Genomic DNA, 23,029 nt, shown 5'->3' with positions numbered 1-23,029 from the left:
TGTGACCAGATCCTCAGCTATGGTTGGTGAACGTTTGTGGGGACGGGCAAACGCGGTTCCAGGCGGCATTGCCCTATGGGCTATGCCCTAAAAACCAAAGACATACACGCACACATTCATGTAAATAATTGAAAATCATCAGTAATCTCCACTTTAGTGACCATTGCCGAAACCACGTAAGTAGAACCCGACACTTCATCTTATCGGCTGTTTCTGTTTGTAGCAGCCAACAAAACAAGGAAACAATGAAGAATGCAAGGTTGGCTAATGAACAGTATTGAACTTGAGATTTATTTTAATATAAATAATTCTAAGTACCAATACACCGACTATGACTTGCTCCGAATGATACACACCTCACAAGGGCACAAGAGATACATAATGGAAAGGTATGGAAGCAGCACTGGAGTACATTGGTTCTCATATTCGGAGTGCGAGTATCCACTCTGCTGTATAAAGTGCAGCGCGTACATTAAAGACTTCATTAATAGCCTTCTGTAAAGGGGCATCAGACTGGCAGGATGCCCTAGTAGGGCGGGTCATACTCAGGTGCCAAAATCAATCTGAAGGAAATCCTAACATCAGGGGTGTCTATATTATGTCTTTTTTTATGGGGAATTCAAATATGAGTTTATTTTTTGGATAGGATAACTCTAACCTACATCAATTTGTATTTCTAAATTGCCAATTTTACCCTTTCGAACCCCTTTATAAGATATTAAAAGATATAAGGGAAATCATTCATATTGACACAGCCAAATCAAATGTACATATTTATTAACAGGTGAACTGTATGTATATCACTGGTTACAATTACAAAGATCAATCTCCTTACTTCTTGAACTTTACCAGGTTGCACAAGTCCTGCTTTGACTCATTCTTGGACATCAGCCTCCTGCTGGTCTCCTGAGCCCTGATGCCTCCATCCCTCTTTTCCTGTGAGAAGTACTTAGCAGAAGCCCCAGTCACCATTTTAACAACCCTCTCAATGCTTTGTGTGTGGCAAAGCCAGTTGAGCACCTCCATGGGGGTGTTGATGAAGTTCTTCACCTCCGAGGTGCTTAGGGAGCAGGTGAGAGGTGGCTCTGACACACCTTCTGACCAGCTGATCAAGTTACCAATGCTGAAGCATCACAGTTGATGTCAGGTGTCTTTCTGGTCCTGACAGAGGAGTCCCCCAGCTGAGTGTCTGGGTCCTCCTCTCCCCTGATGGCCAGGATTCTCTCCACCCCCTCAGTCCTCTCCTTCTGATCCTCAGAGCACAGCAGTGTTTGGAGGATGGCTTCACTGTGGGCATACCAAGCAGATCTTCTCACAGTCGGCATCACAAGGTCCAGCACCTCCTTCCTCTGGGACTTGAGGCAGTCCAGCTGAAACAAGATGTGCCTAGGCCCTTCGATCCAGGAGTGCTTGACTTTCACGTTGAACCAACATGGATAATACACTCCAATGATGAATTCCACAATGAATTGCAGATTCTTCTGGTTCTTTCCTGTCAGTCCATGCTTTGACACCCAGAGCCTGAGAAGTCTGTTCGCTGTGGTGAGCCAGCGGCTGTGGTTTACTGGTCCAATCTCCACTAGAGCCAGCCTTGCAGGAAGCACTCCATCCCTGATTGCACAGACAATTTTATAGCCATAGTGTTGATCAGTTGAGAGATCTTCAATGGCCTTGTCAGACAGCTTCATCAGTGGAGGGCCAACAAAGATCCGGGTGAAGTTTGGATTGATATCCAAGTCTGTAGCAGAACCAAGGAGCTTTCCTATTGGCCCGGAAAATGTGTTGTCTGACAGAGTAGGGCCATCAAGGTGAACAATGAGATGGCGCAGGGGAAGTTCACCAGTGTGCAGGTTGCACACGAACCAGACCAGCTTTCTCCCCAGGTGCAGCTCCAGCTTCCGCATTACTCCAGCTTTCACACCAGTGTTGACATTTGTTGAGTCTCCTCCAATGGCCCACAAGGTCTTATCAAAACCCCTCTCTTTCAGCCAGGCAAACAGGACCTTAGCAATCTGCTCTGCATGTGACTCCTCTTTAGTTGCTTTCTCTGGGGTAAAGTGGAACAGATAGTAGCTACCAGGCTCACTAACAACAGTATAGTGTTCTTGCTTGATCTTTGCAGGAAAAGATTGGTCATTGCCCTCAGCTTCCATCATCACATTGGTCAGGTCAATCCACCCATCAAAGAGGATGCAGGAGATCCCCCCCTACTCCCTGCACTTCTCATCAAACTCTTCCCCCAGCTCTGTCATCAACTTCTCCTGTGCTCTATTGACCTTGTTCTTATCAATCACTTTACTTGTATTGTCTTCTGTGATGATTCCTGCATCAATCAGAGCTGCAGTTGCTATCGCTGCAGTTGGCCTCAGCCCTATGCCATACCTTACACTAGCAAGGGCAATGTTTGGAATCTCATCATAGTTTTTCTGGACCTTTGCTGAAGCTGCAGGCTCAGTGTCAGTTTCAGGGAAGAGCTCAACTTCAGTGACAAACTCATCTTCAGCACCACTTCTCTCCAATTCCAGATCCTCATCACCATCTGACAAAAATCTCTCAACATCCTTCCTGGCTGCCTTCTCTGCTGCTGCAGCATTTTCCTCCTTGCTCCTTCTCCTTTTCTCTGCATTTTTTTAATTTTCCTGCCTTTCCAATGTCCTCACCTGTCTCTTGTGCTCTGGCAGATCAGGGCTCCCCATTTGGTGGGGTCCTTTACTTCCAACCTTCTCTTGCTGTCCCTTAATGTAGGCAAGATCTTTCACAGGAATCATTTTCTCTCTGCTGCAGGAACAGTTAATGTGGGCTTGGATCACACAGCCCTCACCGGCCTCACAGCCTTCCCCCTCACAACTGGTAATCTGACACTTGCAAGTCAAAATATCAAATAACTTGTCTAACTTGACAATGAACCTCTCTTTGGCATCAAGTTTGCCCTTCCCAAGAGAAAACTTCACTGCCTGATTCCAGACCTCCTTGTGCTTGGACATGATGGTCACCTTTTCATTGATAACAGGAGGCTTGAAAAGAGCATTAGCTTTGCTCCACTGACAAATCAGACCAGGGTAGATGTCAGACACGAGCTGGTCCACTGGGTAGTTCCTCCTGTCATCTTCACTTTGCTCCCTCAAGTAGATGCCATACCTCAGGATATCCCTCACAGTTGGCAGTTCAGACACCAACAGCTCCTGCCCAGTGCCAACAAGATTACTTAAATGAGAACTTGATTTCATCCTTGTTCTGACTTGAGCCATTTTTAGTAGTTCACACTGAAATAAAAACAATAATACACAGGTAAGTATCCACTACAGACAGATATTAAGGTATTACACAGGTATTACAGAAAACCATCAAAATATTCACTTCACAGGTCACTATTTTCCTTCACATGTAACTCAGGCTGGCAATAGGTAAGTACACAAATCAATTAACAAATATAATATAAAACAAGGTAATTTACAACTAAAATTATTATCTATTTGTTCCTCAGGTTCCTTATCAAAAACGTACTTACTGGCAATGCCATAAGAAGAGAAGAGAAGACGGACGGATAAGGATTGCCAACCTCCTCAACATCGAGCTTTCAGCAACAAGATGGCTACAACTGCCGTCCCAACAGGAAGTTACCAAAATAAAAGCCCGAACTTCAAAATAAAAAACTTCTCTTTTTTCCAGAAGAATAGCAATATAATCAAAAATTTAATAATAATCAACTGCAAATTGATGTAGGTTAGGGTTATCAGAATTTTAAAAAATCTCAGATTTGTGTTCTACACACCAAAATACGTAATATGAACACCCCTCTCGATTGATTTCCAAAAAAAAAAAAGTATGGCCCGCCCTAATGCCCTAGACTCCTAGAGGTACGCACACCCAACTATACACTGTCATGCCGGGTGTGTCACAGGTAGGGCGATTCATCAATGCGTGTGCTGTCCATCTGATGGACGTTAAACCGGAGTCTCCTCTACCAACATTATTTGGTGGACATTAAAGATCGCATGGTGTCTTTCATGGAGAGTAGACAAGCTATTGCCGTCACCATGAACAAATTAATATGACCCTACTGCAAAGCCGCAATGAGCCGGCGAAGCCAAAGCCTCTATTGAACTTTTTCGCAATTGTTAATGCATACTTCCGCATCCGCAAGATGGCGGCCTCCATGGAGCGATTTGGTGCGTCAAAGCTTTGAAATTCTCAAAGGATCCAGCAAAATCTGGCTTTTCAACATAATACGTATGCGTTCATTCACAACACCGGCTTCGCCGGCTACAAATTCCTGCCCTAACTTATGCCGGAAACGTCATGGCAAACTACCCAGTGTAACACTAATCAAGAAACTGCTCCGGTTGCAGCGACGCTCTACAGAAGAGTATGGTCCACAGGAATCAGAAAGACGCAATCTGTCTGCCCTACTTGATCTGGTCTGCGTGCAACACCACTCTTATTACTCAGAGAGCAACTTGAAATGGGCACCACAATTCTACCTGTGAAAGAACAGGTGCCCAGGTCGAAAATCCCATAGACACTAATAGAGACCAGTAAGACATTTCTATGGATCTCTATTGGAAATCACGGTTTCTATTGATTTCTACAGGAACCAGTAGAGTTTCCAGTAGAAACCAAACCAGATTCGGTTGAAACCAATAGAAATAGAAACCATGAGATGCAACTGGTCTGAAAACCTATAGAAAGCAAGAGGAACTTTTAAGTTCAACTGGTTTGGTAGAAACGATTAGTTAGTTACCTGCTCTGAAAACCTGTAGACCGACCAAATTACTGTCACGCAACTCCGATTAACATCAAAGTTGCGGATGCCGATTACGAGGCTGTAAATTCCCGAGGCGAAACCTCAATAGCGGATTCCAATCAAGCACAAATGCGCGGAATGGCGGGACACAGCAAAAGCTCCCGCAGGAAATTAAAACCTATTAAAATCAAACACCCAGGAAAACTGCGTTCAGATATATACAAAAATAATACAAGGATATATTATTGAAAAACAAGGACAGGAAAATACGCGTCGGTAAAAAGCTATTCTAAATCGGGATCCCGCACTCCAGACCTCAAATACAAAACGGGGGATTATGAATTACAAAAGAAACACGTCACGTCGTGTACAGTGTACGCGGAGCTCGGGCTTATCTGTCTCTGTCGTCTTCTTGTAACACGGCCCCGCTCAGCCGCCACCAGGCCTTCTCCAAGCTCCAATCCTCTCGCCACCCACGAGGTCGGTGCACCAAGCTCCAAAGCACCCAACGCAGGCCAGCGGCTTCACCCAAGATCGATCCCCACACGAAGAACGAAAAGACAGGAACGGGGAGAACGCAGGTGTGACTGCACGTCTCGTCCTTCCAACTCGCTCCGGGACTGGTCTCGCCTGCACTCGGTTCAGCGCACCTCCGAACTGCTCTCCTCTCAACTCACACCGGGACTCGCCTGGCAGCCAACTCTGAAAATGGCGTCCTGCCCTCGATCATATCCCTGGCCGAAGACGTCACATTGGCGCACTCCTCAGCCAATAAAAGCCTCCCAACTCGCCGGCTCGCCCAGGTCACGCCCTCTGCGGCATCACTCCAACTCTCCCGTCCCCGACCCCGCGGTCCTTGTGTTATAACACGTGCTAGGCGAGGTTCGTAGGCCTTGGAGGTGTAAATGGTGGTGGCCGATTGTGGCGGTGTCACAAACTTTTTTTTTTCTTTTTTTAATGGACCTAACTAAGTGTTTATGTGGTTTGCAGTGCCATAATGGACAAAGGTTTGACTACTAGGTGAGACTCACAGGGGCGTTATCTTTTAATCCCTATCTAACTATCACACGAACCTCCAGGTAGATCCACAATTATACACCTTATCCCAACAAACGCCTAAACATGAAGAACTTATTACAGGTAGATTCCCTACCGCGACAGTCGAATACCTATCTATACAGATCTACCTAGCTCTAGATTTCGGTATACCCCCCAGACATAACAATACTTTAATTACCCTGCGCTCACGAAGCAAAAAGCAAGGGTAAGCATTCGGTTACGTACACCGTGCGTACGTGTCTGCATTTTAAAAATTCATTTTCTCGGCAACCATTGGTCCGATTGGCACCAAATTTTACCATAGGTAAAAGTATTTTACCTAAAAAGTAAAAAAGTGCCTCCGCCTGTAGGAATTTTTTTATTCATAATTATGACGTCATAGGTCAAGTGGTATGGACGCCATCTTGGAATAACGTTACACCTCCATATCTCCCAAACTGCTCAATGGAAAAAAATTGAAACACGGCTCATTGTCAAGTACTCCCCATGGGGAAAAGATATGTTGATGATTATGTCATTGGTACTTTCATTATGAAGTCATAATTCAGCAAGTCTTTTGGGTCTTCGGTGCCGACAGGGGCTTTTGGGTCATAAGGGTCTTAAGGGTCTTTTGGTTCCTCTGGGACTTTGGGGTAGTTTGGTTATTTGGGATATTTAAGGGTCTTTTGGGTCTAAAGGGTCTTTAATGGTATTTGGAGTCTTCAGGGTGTTTTGGGTCTTCAGGGTATTTTGGGTCTTCAGGGTATTTTAGGTCTTCAGGGTCTTTTGGGTCTTATGGGTGTTTTGGGTTTTTGGGGTCTTTTTGGGTCTTCGAAGTATTTTGGGTCTTCGGGGTATTTAAGGGTCTTCGGTGTCTTTTTGGGTCTTTGTGGTCTTCAGGGTGTTTTGGGTCTTCAGAGTGTTTTGGGTCTTCAGGGTCTTTTGGATCCTCAGGGCCTTTAAGGGTATTTTGGGTATTTGGGGTCTGTAAGAGTATTTTGGGTCTTCAGGGTCTTGGTGGTCTTAAGGGTCTTGGGGGATTTAAAGTGTCGTCCAACGTCTGAGTTGTCTCAGCAGTCTAAACGTAATTAAGAGTTCACAGATTGTGTGTTTGGGTGTTCATTTCATTTGAAGAAGAAGCAGACGTTTTGGTCACATATAAACATACATAACCATATACGTTTACTCTATTATAATAAGATGGAGAGTTGTGTTCATTTCAGCACAGGGTTATTTCGATGTAACAAACATTATTGCAATATCGATATGACCGCTGCATACAGAATCTACACCACCGTGGAGGTAAGGGTAAAGCCCTGGACAACCGAATATCACACGCCCTTGCCTTACAAGTACAGACGCTGTCACATCAGACATCATAATACATTACACCTTTTTTTTTTTTTTTTTTTTTTTTGTATACTGAATCGAGGCTCGTGAAAGAGCTAACATTTATTTCACAAACAAATCAACCAGACAAACAAAATATACAAAAAGAGGAAGCGGAAGACAAGATGGGGAGAGAAGGGGAAGCACACAACCACAACATTTGAGAGCAGGGAGAAGTGTGGGAGGGAGAGGGCTTGGGGGGAGGAGGCGTGGGAAGGGGGGGGGGGGGGGAACCTTTCCCCATCAGCAAAAAATTGTAACTTAGTAATCAATGACAAAGTAAGATATACTACTGATACATAGTACATTTGTCTGGCTCCACACTATGAGCACAAACATATAGTCCATTATATCCGATAACATTATAACATTACATGGACAACTATCGGGGACGCCTCTTTGTGGTTGTTGTACACCCCCCCTCCCCCTCAACAGAAGTGGGGAGTGAAATCTTCCCCATTTTCCCTGCTGCCCAAATTCGTCAGGGCAGCGCGGTCATGATCAGAGTGCCGATCTGTCCCCATGGACCGAGCCTTTCCCTCTTGTCTCTCTCCATTTCTTTCTTTCTCACCCCCCCCCCTTCCATCCCCCTTTTTCTCTCTCTCTCTCTCTCTCTCTCTCTCTCTCTCTCTCGTTCTTTCTTTCTCTCCCTCTCTCCCCCCCCCTCTCTCTCTCCAACTCTGCCATGGCCCTGACTTCCTGAGGCAGGGGTACACAATCCTGGATGTGGGGGGATCTCAGGGACGCTCCTGCAAGATCGATTGGCTGTCTCCATGTCACGGGCTTGTTCGAGAGAACTATACGGGGGCTATGCAACAACAATAACAATAAGAACAACAACTTATCCTGCACTCAATTCAAACCAGATCTGCTCAATTCAACCATGTCAGTAAAGTCGTCAGGATTTTTCACCATGGGTGAGACTGCCTCCTCTTTGGGCAGACTCACAAGTGCGTCACAAAACTTAGAACCTGACAAGTATTTGAGCTGATCCACATGACGCTTCTCGATGTCGTATTCAACCTACACATTATATTTGGTGACGGGGCCTCACGGCCAACACCCATACAAAAACACCTCTGTGCCGTTTATCTTGATGGTATCTATATAATCTCTTACCAAAACTGGGACACCAACACCAAAAGTTTGAGGTGAGTTATCAACTGCTGGACGTCGCCTTTACAATGTGTGACCTAAACTCGGTATCACCAGTGCGAACCTAGTTCGCAGTTCCCTATTGAACATCAGTTGTGCTAGCATGCATTTTGGTTGCCTAGTGAGGTGTCGTGGGATAAGGCAACAGAAAATGAAGCCAGTTTCGTATCCACATCCTCAGTGTCCCAACTCTGTTTCTTCATAACAAAAAAATTGAAGGAACTCTCCATGCTCCCATTACTTTGAGGGTGATCTAGAGGAGAGCTGATGTGCTTTATGCCATTCACCGCAGGAAATGTTAAAAAAAATTTCAAAAAAGCCGAGGTACATCACCCATGGGAAATGTTTAAATTATTCTGACACTCATTGAGGACCGTTATCAGCAACCAGTTCTTCAGGCAATCCATGCTGAGCAAACACGAACCACAGAATTTCAATGTCTTTATCCAATTTATCCACGGTAATAGTTTTCTTTCTAAATACTGTACTTCAGGCCAAATCAGACATCACAAGAAGTAACCACTTTCACCGGAGTCCACAAAATAGGAATGAGCTCACTGCCAAGGTCGACTTGGCTACATCCATGGGTTTACCATCTTTGGTCTTCTAGCTTTCACTATACACCACAGTCTCTTACATCTTTTACGTAGACCACAGTCTCTTTCTTACGCTTTGCTCAATACCAGCATCTATAGTTGGCCACCATACATAAATTAATGCCAAAGACTTCACCCGGAACATACCCAGGTGATGTTCATGTAGACTCTCCAGAATCTCCGGAATCTATACAGACCGAGTATAACAACACACACACACCCCCACAGTGAACAACCCTGTGCAGAAGTTAACTGTTATCTCCAGGCATACCACGGTGTCCTCAGGCCAACCAATCTGCATAAAAGAACACAGGATCAATTTGAGTAGCCTGAGCTATCAATTCTGCTGAGACTAGCAGGTGCAGCATTTGATTTATAATTATGCCGATTTTTCTCAGTCATTCAAAACGAGTGCTGCTCCAAAATACCTGGTCACCTCCCACACCGAGAGGAAACCGTGAAAACCAATCAGACTTAGCATTCTGCTGACTCGTACGATAAACAGTCATAACGATAGTCAGACAGTTGTATGACCGAATTCTGCAAATGCAAAACAGCAAGTACTGGAATACTTCTCTTGTGACTGAAAATGAAGGTGATCAGTGACAAAGGTGAAGTGATGTGCAAAAAGATAGTTATTAAACTTTCCAACTCCAAACATGATCACGAGACCCTCCTTTTCCAATCGGAGAATATCTATTTTCGAGTTGTGACAGTGAGCGCAATGCGTAAGGAATTGGATACTCAACACCGCATTTTATGTGAGAAATTACTACCTCTAGTCCAAATGGAGATGCTTCAAGAGGCAATGAAATGGGAAAAGAAGGGTGGGGATGTGAGGATATATGGGTGTGTAGGAGATGGTGAGGGTACTGAAGTGGAGGGGTTTGACACCGTTAGTGGACGTGAAGGGGAATTGATGGTTGTGTCCAAGCAACCTCTGCAAACTCGACTTCTCATGAACCCAAATTTAGATATACAGAGACAGACATCATGGGAGGGGTGAAACGATGAGTTGTTGAAGGCATGGAGGAAAGTATTAGGAGGAAAGGATGAATACAATTAGGAGGAATGTTATATTCAGAACCTTTTCCAATTTTGACTGTTAGGGTGGTAATACCACCACCACCTTGATACCTTCCCAGTTCAAATTGAACTCTGGCAGTCAACTCCTGCCAAACAGAGCAGGGCCTGTTGCCTCCACTACTACATACAGCGACACTGATGGTCTTTGTTCTTCATATTTGGCCTTCACCATAAGCTAACCACACACCTACACCTCATTATTGGTGTACGTTTTCAAGCTTACATCCGCAGGTTGTAATGGCAGCTGTGCGAACCTGTCCAAATACAGTCTCCCATATTACTGACACTTCCACGCTGCATGATATTTCCATTGCCTTCCACAGTGTCAAGTTATTCTCCATCAACAGCTTCATGATCATGTTGCTACTTTTCAAGCCACATACGAGTACTAGTTTGTCCCAAAGTGCTTCAAACAAGAAAGTCTTAAACTCACAATGTTCAGACAGTTTTTTCAACTCATCTAGGAATGCATCCACACTTTCCGTCTTCGTGCTCTGCAATCACCAACGGTTTCAGCGTGAGATGCTCTTGAACCAACTTGGTCAGTTGATCAAATGTCTTTGTGGAGGGACCTTTGTGTTGGGTGAGCCTTTTCAACAGTAAATGCATCTTCAACCCATACGCAGTGTGCAGGATGTATTATTTCTTCAAATCCTCTACAATGCCATTCGCCTCAAAATATAACTCAAGTCGTTCACTATATTCTTTCAAATCACCCCCTTCTGCAAATTCGCCTACCCTTCCAAACAAAGGCATGTTGCAGGCAGATGTAACGAAGAAGTACTCACAGGGTTTATTTTTCAGACTCCTGTGATGGTTGTGGTGTTTTCAAAATGAGTATTACTCTAAAGTCGTCGTCGTCGAAGACCGAGCTCGTCTTCACGCTGTTGAAACCAAAGCGTTCAGAATCATTGGAATCTCCCGCGATGAAGCTAACTCCAAGGGCCTTTCACTCACTCACCGCAGGCAGGTTGGTGGTCTTTCCGTCTTCTACCGACTCCTCTCTGGCCTTGCCCCCCCCCCCGGCTCTCTCTGGGCTCTGTCCCCCAAATATTCCTACAGGTCGCACAAGATCTGCCTGCAACCCTCTTATGGTTAAACTGCCAAAATCAAGACTTTCTGCTCACCTTCACTCCTTCATTCCTCTTTTCTCCCGCCTCTGGAACAAACTCCCTCACTCTCTTCAATCCCACTCCACCCTCCAGGTCTTTAAAACAGCTGATCACCACCATCTCTTATCTTCCCCCATCCAAAACCTTGATCTTTTCTACCCCCGCTAATTTCACCCCAAATCCACTTTTTTGAAATACCAATTTCTGTCCTGGAAGTCCTTGGTGTCCTTGTGTTTTATACTTCTCCCACCCCCCCCCCCCCTTCCTACGCCTCCTCCCCCCAAGCCCTCTCCCTCCCACACATCTCCCTGCTCTCAAATGTTGTGTTTGTGTGCTTCCCCTTCTCTCCCCATCTTGTCTTCCGCTCCCTCTTTTTATATATTTTGTTTGTCTGTTTGATTTGTTTGTGAAATAAATGTTAGCTCTTTCACGAGCCTCGATTCAGTATCCAAAAAAAAGAAAAGAAGTCCAATCGTCCATCCAAAAATCACCGTCGTGAACACTGTTGTGTTCATCTCAACACAGGGTTCTTTCGATGTCACAAACTTTACTGCAATCACTGCAACTGTTACACGCCACTATACATCCTGTTATGGAGTATCATTGCCATATTTGGGTTGGTGCCCCTGTCTGTCACCTATCTCTTCTTGACAGAATCCAGTGACGTGCTGTCATTCTGATGGGACAGGAGTTGGCATCATCCCTGGAACCTCTATCAGTCCGCCGCACTGTTGCTTCCTTGAGCCTTTTCTACTGTAGCGGCTACCGCTGGGTTTTCACAATCGCCTTGCACCTATCAAGGACGCGGAGCGATCACCATGTCGGGCTCGTCCAGGACGCCCGGGCAGGCCCGCGCTCAACTTGCCAGGCCTCGGTCGGGACGCCCGGGCATGCCCGGGCAGGCTCACCCTCAACTTGCCAGGCCGCAGCCAGGACGCTGGGCCACGCCCCCTCTCGCCTTTCCTGGGCAAACGCTCCGGGATAATATGTATATATTGTAACGATTTTGAGAAGTGTGTAACGAATTTGAGAAGTGTAACGGTTTTGGAGGAAGTGTAACGAATGTGGAAACGTTACAATGTGAACGTTACAAAAGTATGGTAACATCCTCGTAATGTAAATAATGGTCGCAGCCGTCGTCCTAGTTAATTCCATGAAACTTACACGCAGGTCACGATATATCTTTTAAATAGTGTATTTCCTTATTCCATGTAGGCTAAATATGTGTTTCCCACTAGATTGACTTTGCATTGTATCAAACAAAATAAGCGTAGGCCCTTCCAATTTCCCCAAAACCTCCCTTCCAATTGCCTTCCGCATTTTGGCCGGTTTTCTTCAACCACCATTGGCCACGAGGTAGGGTTGGGGAAGAAAGGCGTGTCTCCACCTCGTCATAAGGGGGGAGGAGTGAGCCAGCCCTAACAGCCAATCAGCACCGCGGTGAGCGACCCGGTAGGCGTGCCCTCGGAGCCGGCGGCTTGATTTCGCCCGAGGTGATAAAAGCGACTGTAAGGGACTGCTTTACCAGATGACCCTGGGAGATGAGCAAAGAGGCTGCACCAAGAGGAGCGGTGAGATGCGAAACGCTCCAAGCCAAAGAGGAGAGGTACTCGGCAAGGAAACCAGCTTTGGAGAGACGCGCTGAAAGGAGGGAGACGGCTCCACCACAAGAAGAGGAGCAGGTGTGCCGAGCCAGCGCGTGACGTCTACCGCAGCGGATACCCGACGGAGGGTTTCCCGCCAAAACCGCGAGCTGCTGCCTCCCGACCTTGCCTCCCCCTCAAGCAATCCACCTCGAGCCCTACCTGCCTGCAATATCCCCTGTGTAAGTGTGAACGTCCTGTCCTGCTCGTTGTCTTGGGGTTAAGTAAAAATGAATAGTGTAAGTTAACGATTCGCTGTGTTACTGCTTCTTCCATCCATTGCTTGTGTGTGTATAATAAATCTGTTCTTCCTCCGTATTCTTCTTCTTCTTCTTTTTCATTCTCTTTTGGTCGCTGTAGAGGTTTCCCGATTGAATATCTGTGGGGCGATCTGGTCAACGTCGGGTGGAATCGGGTTCTAATCGGGGAGTAACTGTTCGGACGCGGTTAAATACACCACCGCTCGGTCAATACAACATCTAAAAGCCGCGTCAGTAAAAATTTGGTGTCGAGGAGTTGGATTCGGACCTGGGACTAAATTTGTTAGGCCCAAATTTTGGAACACCAATTGTACTATTAGAGTAACAATTGGTGTCGAGGAGGGAGATCGGACCCGAAATCGGACCCGAAGCGCGCTTAACGCGCTCAAAATTACAAGCTGCCGAAATTTATTTTGTTTTATAAAACCCGAATTTTGAGATCGCGCCATGGACAATCAAGTCGATCGGATGTCGGTGGGGGAAATAGACGGGTTAGGGGTAACCCAGGACTTAGGGAAAGAAAGGGAGGAGGAGAGCAATGAGGAGGCGGTTGAGGAGGTTTCAGACGCACAGAATGGCGCTCTTGCGCACGAGGTTGGGGCAGCTGCGGCCGCACCCTTGGTACTACCAACGTTGGCCCAAATGCAAGCCTTCATGGCCCAATTCATGGTGGAAATGCAGAGAGAAAACGACATTATGGAACGAATAGAAAACAGAATGAGGGCTGATAATGAGCGAACAACGAAAGAATGGGGAAACCAAATTGAAGCAATAACGAACGAATTGGGAAACCAAATTGAAGCAACAACGAACGGAATGAGGGCCGATAGGGAGGAAAGGGAGCAGAGGGACAGAGACCGCAAGTTGGGCGAAAGGGTCCCAGGGGTGCACGAGGAAGTAACGCAGGTCGAAAAGCGCCGGTTGAACGAAGTTGAGAAAAGCACGGGTACAATGACGGGGGTAGAAATCGCGACACGGGGTTTGGAAAAGCCGGCGACCGCTGAGGTAGAGGAGGGTGTTTTACTAAAGCCAGCGGTCGCCGAGGTTAATAAAGAAAAAGCAGTGCTGGGAATTAAAATTGAAGAGATGACGGAGGTAGCCCGGGAATTGCAGGGAGAAATGGATTATGTACAAAGTCCCTGCTCACATCACGATGCTGTGCTTAACCCGAATGGAAGTTTGCAGGTTCGCGTGGAGAAAAGGATCCCCCAGGTGAGTCGTGCTGTATATTGTGTGGGTAGATTTTGCAGGAGGATGTTTAGCGACAAAAGAATTTTCGCGCGCTTGGGATCGAGGAAGCATCCGGGCGTTGGTGAAGGGTCCCGTGTGAGTGGAAATGGCACGCGTGGGAGGAAAAAGTGTGCGTCGGCGAGTGGGTGTGTTATAAAGTGTGGGAGTGAAACCGAGTGCGAGCGAGAATGCACGTCGGGGTGTACGGAGTGTGACACGAATAGTGAGTTGGTGATGGCGCAGGTGCGAGAGGGCACATCGGAGCGCGAGTGTGAAACCGAGTGCGAGCGAGAATGCACGTCGGGGTGTACGGAGAGTGACACGAATAGTGAGTTGGTGATGGCGCAGGTGCGAGAGGGCACATCGGAGCGCGAGTGTGAAACCGAGTGCGAGCGAGAATGCACGTCGGGGTGTACGGAGAGTGACACGAATAGTGAGTTGGTGATGGCGCAGGTGCGAGAGGGCACATCGGAGCGCGAGTGTGAAACCGAGTGCGAGAGAGAATGCACGTCGGGGTGTACGGAGTGTGACACGAATAGTGAGTTGGTGATGGCGCAGGTGCGAGAGGGCACATCGGAGCGCGAGTGTGAAACCGAGTGCGAGCGAGAATGCACGTCGGGGTGTACGGAGTGTGACACGAATAGTGAGTTGGTGATGGCGCAGGTGCGAGAGGGCACATCGGAGCGCGAGTGTGAAACCGAGTGCGAGCGAGAATGCACGTCGGGGTGTACGAAGTGTGACACGGAGAGTAAGGTGGTGGTGGAACGTGTGCGAGGAAGCACACCTGAGTTGGTCATGGCGCGGGTATGGGAGAGCCCATGTGAGCGCGTTAGTGGGTGGATGCAAGAGTGCACGCCCATGGTGAGTGTTACGGAGGACGTAACGGAGGAGAGGTGTGGACCAAAGTGTGCGCGAGAGGTGTGGTGTGTAACAGGGAGAGCGTTGGTGGAATGTACGGACGGCGTTGGAACGCCAGGTTTTGTGAGGGTGAAAGGGGTAGCGTATGCTTGTAAGCATGCAAGTAAAGCACCGATGGTAACCGGTTTAGTGGTTAGAGCGACGGATAGCCGATGCGAGCACTCGGTGCGAGGGGTGCTTGGTTGGGTGCGAGGCCCGGCGCGGATCGATGCTGCGTCGCTTCTCTTCGAAGCGTCGTTGCCGATTCGGGCTTGGCCCCGCCCCGCACGGTCGAGTCCGGGCTTTGCCGGGCGAGGCGACCGGTCCGGTTCAAGGGCGAGTGGGAGGAGGCGGAACGGTGCCCCCTCGTGGGGACGGGGTTCCGACCGGGGGAGATTGAGCCATCGGGCCCGGGACCGCAAGGTGCCGCGCCGAGATGGTGCGTGGAGCCTCGGTCCAACCAAACCACCTCCCTTGAACCGAAAGCCGGACGGATTCAACCTGCAGGCAACCAAACCACCCGAATTCATTGCTCGGCTTTACGAAGCCGAGTTTAATGATGTCATGACGCACCGAGGCTAGGATATAGCGGACTGTGATGATGGTGATCGTGATAGTGATAGTGTTTTGATCCGAAATTTAGAAAAGTGAATAGAATTGGCAGTAAATGGAAAATTTTTGAATTGGTTGGAATTTGGACGAACAAAATTGATAGTGGAGAGACCCCCGATGTGGAGGGATGGCAAATCCACCATCCCTCACAGAAGGTGGGGCAAAGGAGCAATAGATTATGGGGTGTATGGCAGTGAAAACTAGCCCGGGTGGGTTAGGATATTGATAGGGATCTAGCGAAGATGACATTAGGTAACGTTAAGTTTAGTTAGTGACTGATACCTGTAGTGGGGACGCAGGTAGTTTAGTGTGGATGATAATGACGAGGGAGCGCAATAGTTTAAAGGGACGACTGGGAAGCGCAAGTTTCAGAGGGGAGTAGTTAGCGGAGATGATGCCGTGTGTGTGAGGATTGAACAGGTGAGAATGGAACAGGTGTGATTGCACAGGTGTGCAACTGAACAGGTGTGTGGAGCAGTGTATGAGGGAGTAGTGGTGATTGCGTGTTGTGTTGACCAAATGGTCCAGGAAGAAAGGAGGGTGCAGGTGGCACCAGGTGTGAGGGCACAGGTGTGCAACAACAGGTGTATGTGGCTGTGTGGAATAAATGGTAGTGTGGAATATCTGGAGTATTGGAATGGATGGTCGTGGAGTGAGAATGGTGGAAATTGTGGAGTGGAGTGGATGGTGCGAAGGTGTGAATGGGGGAAGAGTGGACCCCCATCACGGATACCCGGGGTGGGTAGTGTAAGTGTTAGGTAGAGGGTACAGGTAAATTGTGGTTGGATATTGGCATCTGCGGGTGACAGAATGGTATTTGGATGGGTGCATTAGTGTTGTGGAAATGGCTGGGCGTGTAGCCTGTTAGTGTGTGTAGTTGTTTGGGCGCTCCACCACTGTAAGGATGTCGGCCAGGTGAGGCCGCAGGTGGGCTCTGGGAGCCGGTAGTAGTTGTTGTGGATGGGGCCCGAGGATCCGGAGGACGGACCCGGGTAGCCCAGTGCCAGAGGGCACCGAGTGGGGTGACAGAGCCAGGAGGGGCCTGCCCCAGTTAGATAGGTTAGGGTGAGGAGCTAGGTAAGCTCGGGTGGCAACTGCAGTGGTGGAGGTGTGCAGGTGGGTAGACCTGCTGGGAGAGGTACACATCGCAGCCCAGAAATTGTGCTAGAGCACCGGGAGATGAATCGGGGGAGTGAGACCCCAAATGGAGAAGCACCACAGTTTGGTCAATGGGAATTGGTTATTAGAACCCATAGTGTAAGTTGGCCAATGGATTGGCAGGGAAAGACCCCGGGTAGTGTAAAGTGTGTTAAAGTCATTTAGAAAATAGTTAGGATGAAGGATCTCCTCGCACCATCTGCATCCACTCACCTGAGGTGACAGGTACTCCACACCATGCCATGTTTTGATTATTTTTTATGATGCAAATGTTTGGATTGTGAGACGCATCATGACGTGGGTGTGACATTGTGCGTAATTCCATCTCTCCCTCCTTTTGAGGATTGATGATGAATTGGTGATGGCAAATTTTGAAGTAGAGGGATTGTGGTGACGAATTTGGTATAGGGGAAATATGGGGAAGACGTGACAGTAGTGACGAATTGGTAATGTGTAGATTTTGTACATATGGGGTAAGGGCAAGGGCAAGGGTAGGGTAGGTGACAGGGGGGTGACGTACGGTAGGGACGAGCTTTCTCACTTCGCCCTCCGTACGCATTTCGCCTTGCATTGCCTTATTGACGTGTACCCTTGTGACCTTACCCCTTGCTCAATTGTCTTTCTTTTGTCTCCCACATGACCTGTGCGCCATTGGGTGCCGAGGGGAGCGTGCGTGAGGTGGCCATTGTGCGCCCGAGATTCCCAGAACCAGCATGCATTGCGTTGATGTACCACTTTATGGACCGCTGTTCTGCGGCCAAGTACCACTTGATGGACCCCAGGTTCTGGGGCAGGGCACCTCTGTTGGAGACCGGCCATAGTGGCCAGGGAATCTTGCTTGCGGACCTCGGTAAGGTGGCACCTATGCCAAACAGGTGGACCACCCTTAGTTGGCCCCTGAGGCCCTAAATAAAAACGAACACAAGTTGTGCTTTTTATTATGTCCAAATAGGCCGCATGAAGCCAGAAGACGTCGGGAAGAACATCGGCCCAGCAGAGAAAGAGAAGACCACCACCAGTTGTTTTGTTGTGTTTATTATGAACCATGGTGACTGCGCACCGGGTGGTGCTTTTGGTGCTTTGTGGTGCTTTTGGTGCTTTTGGGTGCTTTGGTGGTATTGGTACTGGTGCATCGATGCAATGCGTGCTGTCTCCTCCCTCCCAACAGGAATTTCTTTCTCTTGTTCCCTAAAAAGAAAAAAAACAAAAAACACAGGTCCTGGGTTGCGGTGTAAATAAGAAATCACGTCATTGTAAATAATGCTCCCCACCGTAAATGTATAGTTTGAGAATAATTCCGTAATTCGGTTAGCTGTGGGCTTGAGTCTGTTAGACAGGGTGCAATGCAATAGGGGGACATACTTATTTGTGTTTTAAGATTGTCACACTCAGGGTCAGGTTAATTGTAGAGGGAATTACACCTACGTGTCACACTAAGTTAAAGTTTAGTAGGCCCGAGCACGGGCCTGAAGAAAGGAGGGTGCAGTGTAACGATTTTGAGAAGTGTGTAACGAATTTGAGAAGTGTAACGGTTTTGGAGGAAGTGTAACGAATGTGGAAACGTTACAATGTGAACGTTACAAAAGTATGGTAACATCCTCGTAATGTAAATAATGGTCGCAGCCGTCGTCCTAGTTAATTCCATGAAACTTACACGCAGGTCACGATATATCTTTTAAATAGTGTATTTCCTTATTCCATGTAGGCTAAATATGTGTTTCCCACTAGATTGACTTTGCATTGTATCAAACAAAATAAGCGTAGGCCCTTCCAATTTCCCCAAAACCTCCCTTCCAATTGCCTTCCGCATTTTGGGCGGTTTTCTTCAACCACCATTGGCCACGAGGTAGGGTTGGGGAAGAAAGGCGTGTCTCCACCTCGTCATAAGGGGGGAGGAGTGAGCCAGCCCTAACAGCCAATCAGCACCGCAGTGAGCGACCCGGTAGGCGTGCCCTCGGAGCCGGCGGCTTGATTTCGCCCGAGGTGATAAAAGCGACTGTAAGGGACTGCTTTACCAGATGACCCTGGGAGATGAGCAAAGAGGCTGCACCAAGAGGAGCGGTGAGATGCGAAACGCTCCAAGCCAAAGAGGAGAGGTACTATGCAAGGAAACCAGCTTTGGAGAGACGCGCTGAAAGGAGGGAGACGGCTCCACCACAAGAAGAGGAGCAGGTGTGCCGAGCCAGCGCGTGACGTCTACCGCAGCGGATACACGACGGAGGGTTTCCCGCCAAAACCGCGAGGAATTGCGAGCTGCTGCCTCCCGACCTTGCCTCCCTCTCAAGCAATCCACCTCGAGCCCTACCTGCCTGCAATATCCCCTGTGTAAGTGTGAACGTCCTGTCCTGCTCGTTGTCTTGGGGTTAAGTAAAAATGAATAGTGTAAGTTAACGATTCGCTGTGTTACTGCTTCTTCCATCCATTGCTTGTGTGTGTATAATAAATCTGTTCTTCCTCCGTATTCTTCTTCTTCTTCTTTTTCATTCTCTTTCGGTCGCTGTAGAGGTTTCCCGATTGAATATCTGTGGGGCGATCTGGTCAACGTCGGGTGGAATCGGGTTCTAATCGGGGAGTAACTGTTCGGACGCGGTTAAATACACCACCGCTCGGTCAATATAACATCTAAAACCCGCGTCTGTAACAATATATTGCTGCCCGATAAACGGGCTTTTCAGAGTGCCTGTGTGTTTGGTTTGATTAAAGCAACTCGGATGAATTCCAGCTTTTTGTCGCGTCCATTCTTCCGATCGACGTGGGAGCCCCAGCTCCTTCATTGGTGACCTACCGACATGGACACGGCAGTCGCCCTTAAACTGCCTACCTCTGGGAGGCTCACGCGGCGGTTTGGTTCGCACAGGCGGATTCCCTGTTCGCCCTGCGAGGCATCACGGCCGACGACACCCGCTTCCACCATGTGGTAGCAGCGCTCGGTTCGGCCAACGCGGCCCGTGCCCTGAGCCTCCTCGAGAGCCCGCCAGCCGCTGACAAATACGGCGCGATTAAGAAGCTTCTCCTCGACGCTTTCGCCCTCCCATCGGCGGAACGCGCACGGCGCCTGCTCGACCTGCCCGAGCTCGGCGACACGCGCTCTTCCGAGCGAATGGACTACATGCTTTCACTGCTCGGCGAGCACTCTCCGGCATTCCTGTTCCGGGAGCTGTTCCTCCGTCAGCTGCCTAACCCGGTACGCCTCGCCCTGGCAAGCACGACGATCACAGATCCTCGGGCCCTTGCCAGAGAAGCCGACAAGATCTCCGCCGCAGGACAGCGCATCGCAGCGGCGACATGGGACCCACCGCCGTCCGACGCAACACCCATGGCACCCGAGCACCCGGCACGGTCGACGACCGAACTGCCGACGCAATTGGCGGCCGCTACACCGAGCCGACCACCTCCAGCACGACGACCGGAGCCTCCACCTGACCAAGCGTGGTGTTACTATCATGCCAGGTTCGGACAGAAGGCCCGGACATGCCGACCCCCGTGCACCTTCGGCAGGCCGGGAAACGGCCGGGCCGGCGTTCATTACCAGCCATGAGCGCCGGCCACATGGACAACTTACTGTTCATCACGGATAAAGCGTCCGGACGGCGCTTCCTGTGCGACACCGGCGCCCAACTGAGCGTCATACCCGCCTCTGACCAGGACAGGCAATCCGCGGTTTGTGGCCCCTCCTTGGTTGCGGCCAACTGATCGACCATCCGCACCTTCGGCCCGCGCAACGTCACCCTCTGCTTCGGCGGCCAACGCTTTGCTTGGACGTTTGTAACCGCAAACGTGCCCATGGCTCTGCTAGGCGCCGACTTCCTCTGCGCACACGGACTGCTGGTGGACGTCCAACGGCGTCGTTTAATCAACGCCGAAACCTTCAGCTCCCTGGTATGCACATTGAGCAGCTCCGCGCCGACCGAGCTGGCATGCGCCGTCCCGGCGGCGAACGAGTTTGCTCGCCTGCTCACGGAGTTCCCGGCCCTCACGCAGCCGACGTTTTCGGCCGTCGCAGTACGGCATGGGATCGAGCACCACATACCAACCACGGGCCCGCCGGTCTACGCCAGGGCCCGCCGCCTTGACCCAGCCAAGCTCGCCGTGGCGAAGGCCGAATTCGACGCGTTGGAGCACCTCGGCATCGTGCGGCGCTCCGATAGCGCGTGGGCCTCGCCACTGCACATCGTGCCAAAGCCGGGGGGTGGATGGCGCCCGTGCGGCAACTACCGCCATCTCAATGACGCTACCACCCCCGACAGGTACCCGATCCCGCATATCCAAGACTTCTCCGCCCGTCTGGCGGGACGGGTTATTTTTTCGAAAATTGATCTCATACGGGGATATCACCAGGTACCTGTCAGGGCGGCCGACGTCCCTAAAACGGCAGTCATCACGCCGTTCGGCTTATTCAAATTCTTGCGGATGCCGTTTGGTCTCAAGAACGCGGCTCAGGCGTTCCAGCGCTTGATGGACGGCGTGCTGCGTGACCTGCCGTTCCTTTTCGTTTACCTGGACGACATCCTCGTCGCCAGCACGTCCCGGGCCGAGCACCTCCTCCACCTCCGAACACTGTTCGGGTGCCTCAGCGAGCACGGCCTCATCGTCAACCCAGCCAAATGCCACTTCGGCACGACGGCCGTTGATTTTTTGGGCCACCACATCACCAAGAACGGGGCCGTGCCCTGCCAACCAAGGTCGAGGCCATCACCACGTTCCCGCGTCCCCGCACCATAAAGGCCCTGCAGGAATTCCTGGGAATGGTGAATTTTTATCACCGCTTCGTGCCCCGCGCTGCTCAACTCATGCGGCCCCTCTACGAAGCCCTCCGGGGCAAGCCGGCCAAGCACGACATCGCCTGGTCCGCAGCAATGGATGCGGCCTTCCAAAGCTCAAAGCGGGCCCTCGCCGACGCAACACTGCTCGCTCACCCGGTGCTCAACGCTCCCATCGCCCTCACCACGGATGCCTCCGACTACGCGGTGGGCGCCGTACATGAGCAATGGGTGAACGGGGTTTGGCAGCCACTCGCTTTTTTCAGCCGGCAGCTCCGGCCGAACGAGCTCAAATACAGCACGTTTGACCGGGAGCTCCTCGGTCTACACCTGGCCATCCGCCATTTCCGCCACCTCCTGGAGGGCCGACCTTTCACGGCATTCGTCGACCACAAGCCGTTGGTTTACGCCATGGCCAAGGTCACGGAGCCGTGGTCGGCCCGCCAACAGCGCCACCTCTCCGCCGTGTCGGAGTTTACCACGGACATCCGGCACGTCGCCGGCAAAAACAACGCCGTGGCCGACTGTCTTTCCCGGGCCAGCGCGAACGCGGTCCACCTGGGCGTGGATTTTGCGCTTATGGCGGCGGACCAAACCACCGACACCACGGTGCAAGCCCTCCGGGCGGCGGACACGGGCCTCCGCCTGGCCGACATCCCCTTCGCGGACACTGTCCTGCTCTGCGACGTCTCCCAAGGCCAGCCTCGCCCCATCGTGCCCGTCACCTGGCAACGCCGCATCTTCGCCTCCCTCCACGGCCTTTCCCACCCGGGCCGGAAAGCTTCCCAGAAGCTGGTGTCGGCGCGATTCGTCTGGCACGGCCTTCGTCAGGACGTCCGCGATTGGACCAGCACCTGCACGGCCTGCCAACGGGCCAAGGTCCACCGACACACCCAGGCCCCGCTGGCACCTTTCACTGTGCCCGAACGACGTTTCGACCACGTCAACGTGGATCTGGTGGGCCCCCTCCCCCCGTCACGGGGGTTCACACACCTGCTCACCATGGTGGACAGGACCACCAGGTGGCCGGAGGCCGTTCCCCTCGTCTCCACCACCACCGCCGACGTGGCGCAGGCTTTCATCGCCACCTGGGTCGCCCGCTTCGGCGCACCGGCGGACATCTCGTCAGACCGCGGACCACAGTTCACCTCCGAGCTGTGGGGCGCGGTCGCCCGCAACCTGGGGGTCAAGCTCCACCGTACTACGGCCAACCACCCCCAAGCAAACGGGTTGTTTGTGCGAGCGATTCCACCGCTCCATGAAGGCCGCGCTCATGGCCGGCCTTCAAGACGGCGGTTGGGCCGACCGGCTGCCGTGGGTCCTTTTGGGCCTCCGCACGGCCCCCAAGG

The 23,029-nt window shown here is 50.3% G+C and overlaps 2 protein-coding genes across 2 annotated transcripts in view; both read right to left on the bottom strand.

The window, feature by feature from the left end:
* Positions 1-23,029, bottom strand: part of LOC137425102 (protein sidekick-2-like) — a 547,704-nt gene that overhangs the window by 139,598 nt on the left and 385,077 nt on the right. The window contains 3 exon segments of the mRNA XM_078772524.1: positions 8,035-8,194; positions 9,143-9,217; positions 9,351-9,462. Of these exon segments, the coding sequence (XP_078628650.1) occupies positions 8,035-8,194; positions 9,143-9,217; positions 9,351-9,462 (347 nt within the window).
* RPL38 (ribosomal protein L38) overlaps positions 1-23,029 on the bottom strand; it is a 275,214-nt gene that overhangs the window by 175,222 nt on the left and 76,963 nt on the right. The window lies entirely within an intron of this gene.

The sequence above is a fragment of the Myxine glutinosa genome, chromosome 1 (genome assembly GCF_964187855.1).
Source record: "Myxine glutinosa chromosome 1, kmMyxGlut1.1, whole genome shotgun sequence".
Taxonomy (NCBI): Eukaryota; Metazoa; Chordata; class Myxini; order Myxiniformes; family Myxinidae; genus Myxine; species Myxine glutinosa.
The sequence above is the reverse complement of the archived record's forward strand: the minus strand, read 5'-3'. Positions and strand labels throughout refer to the sequence as shown.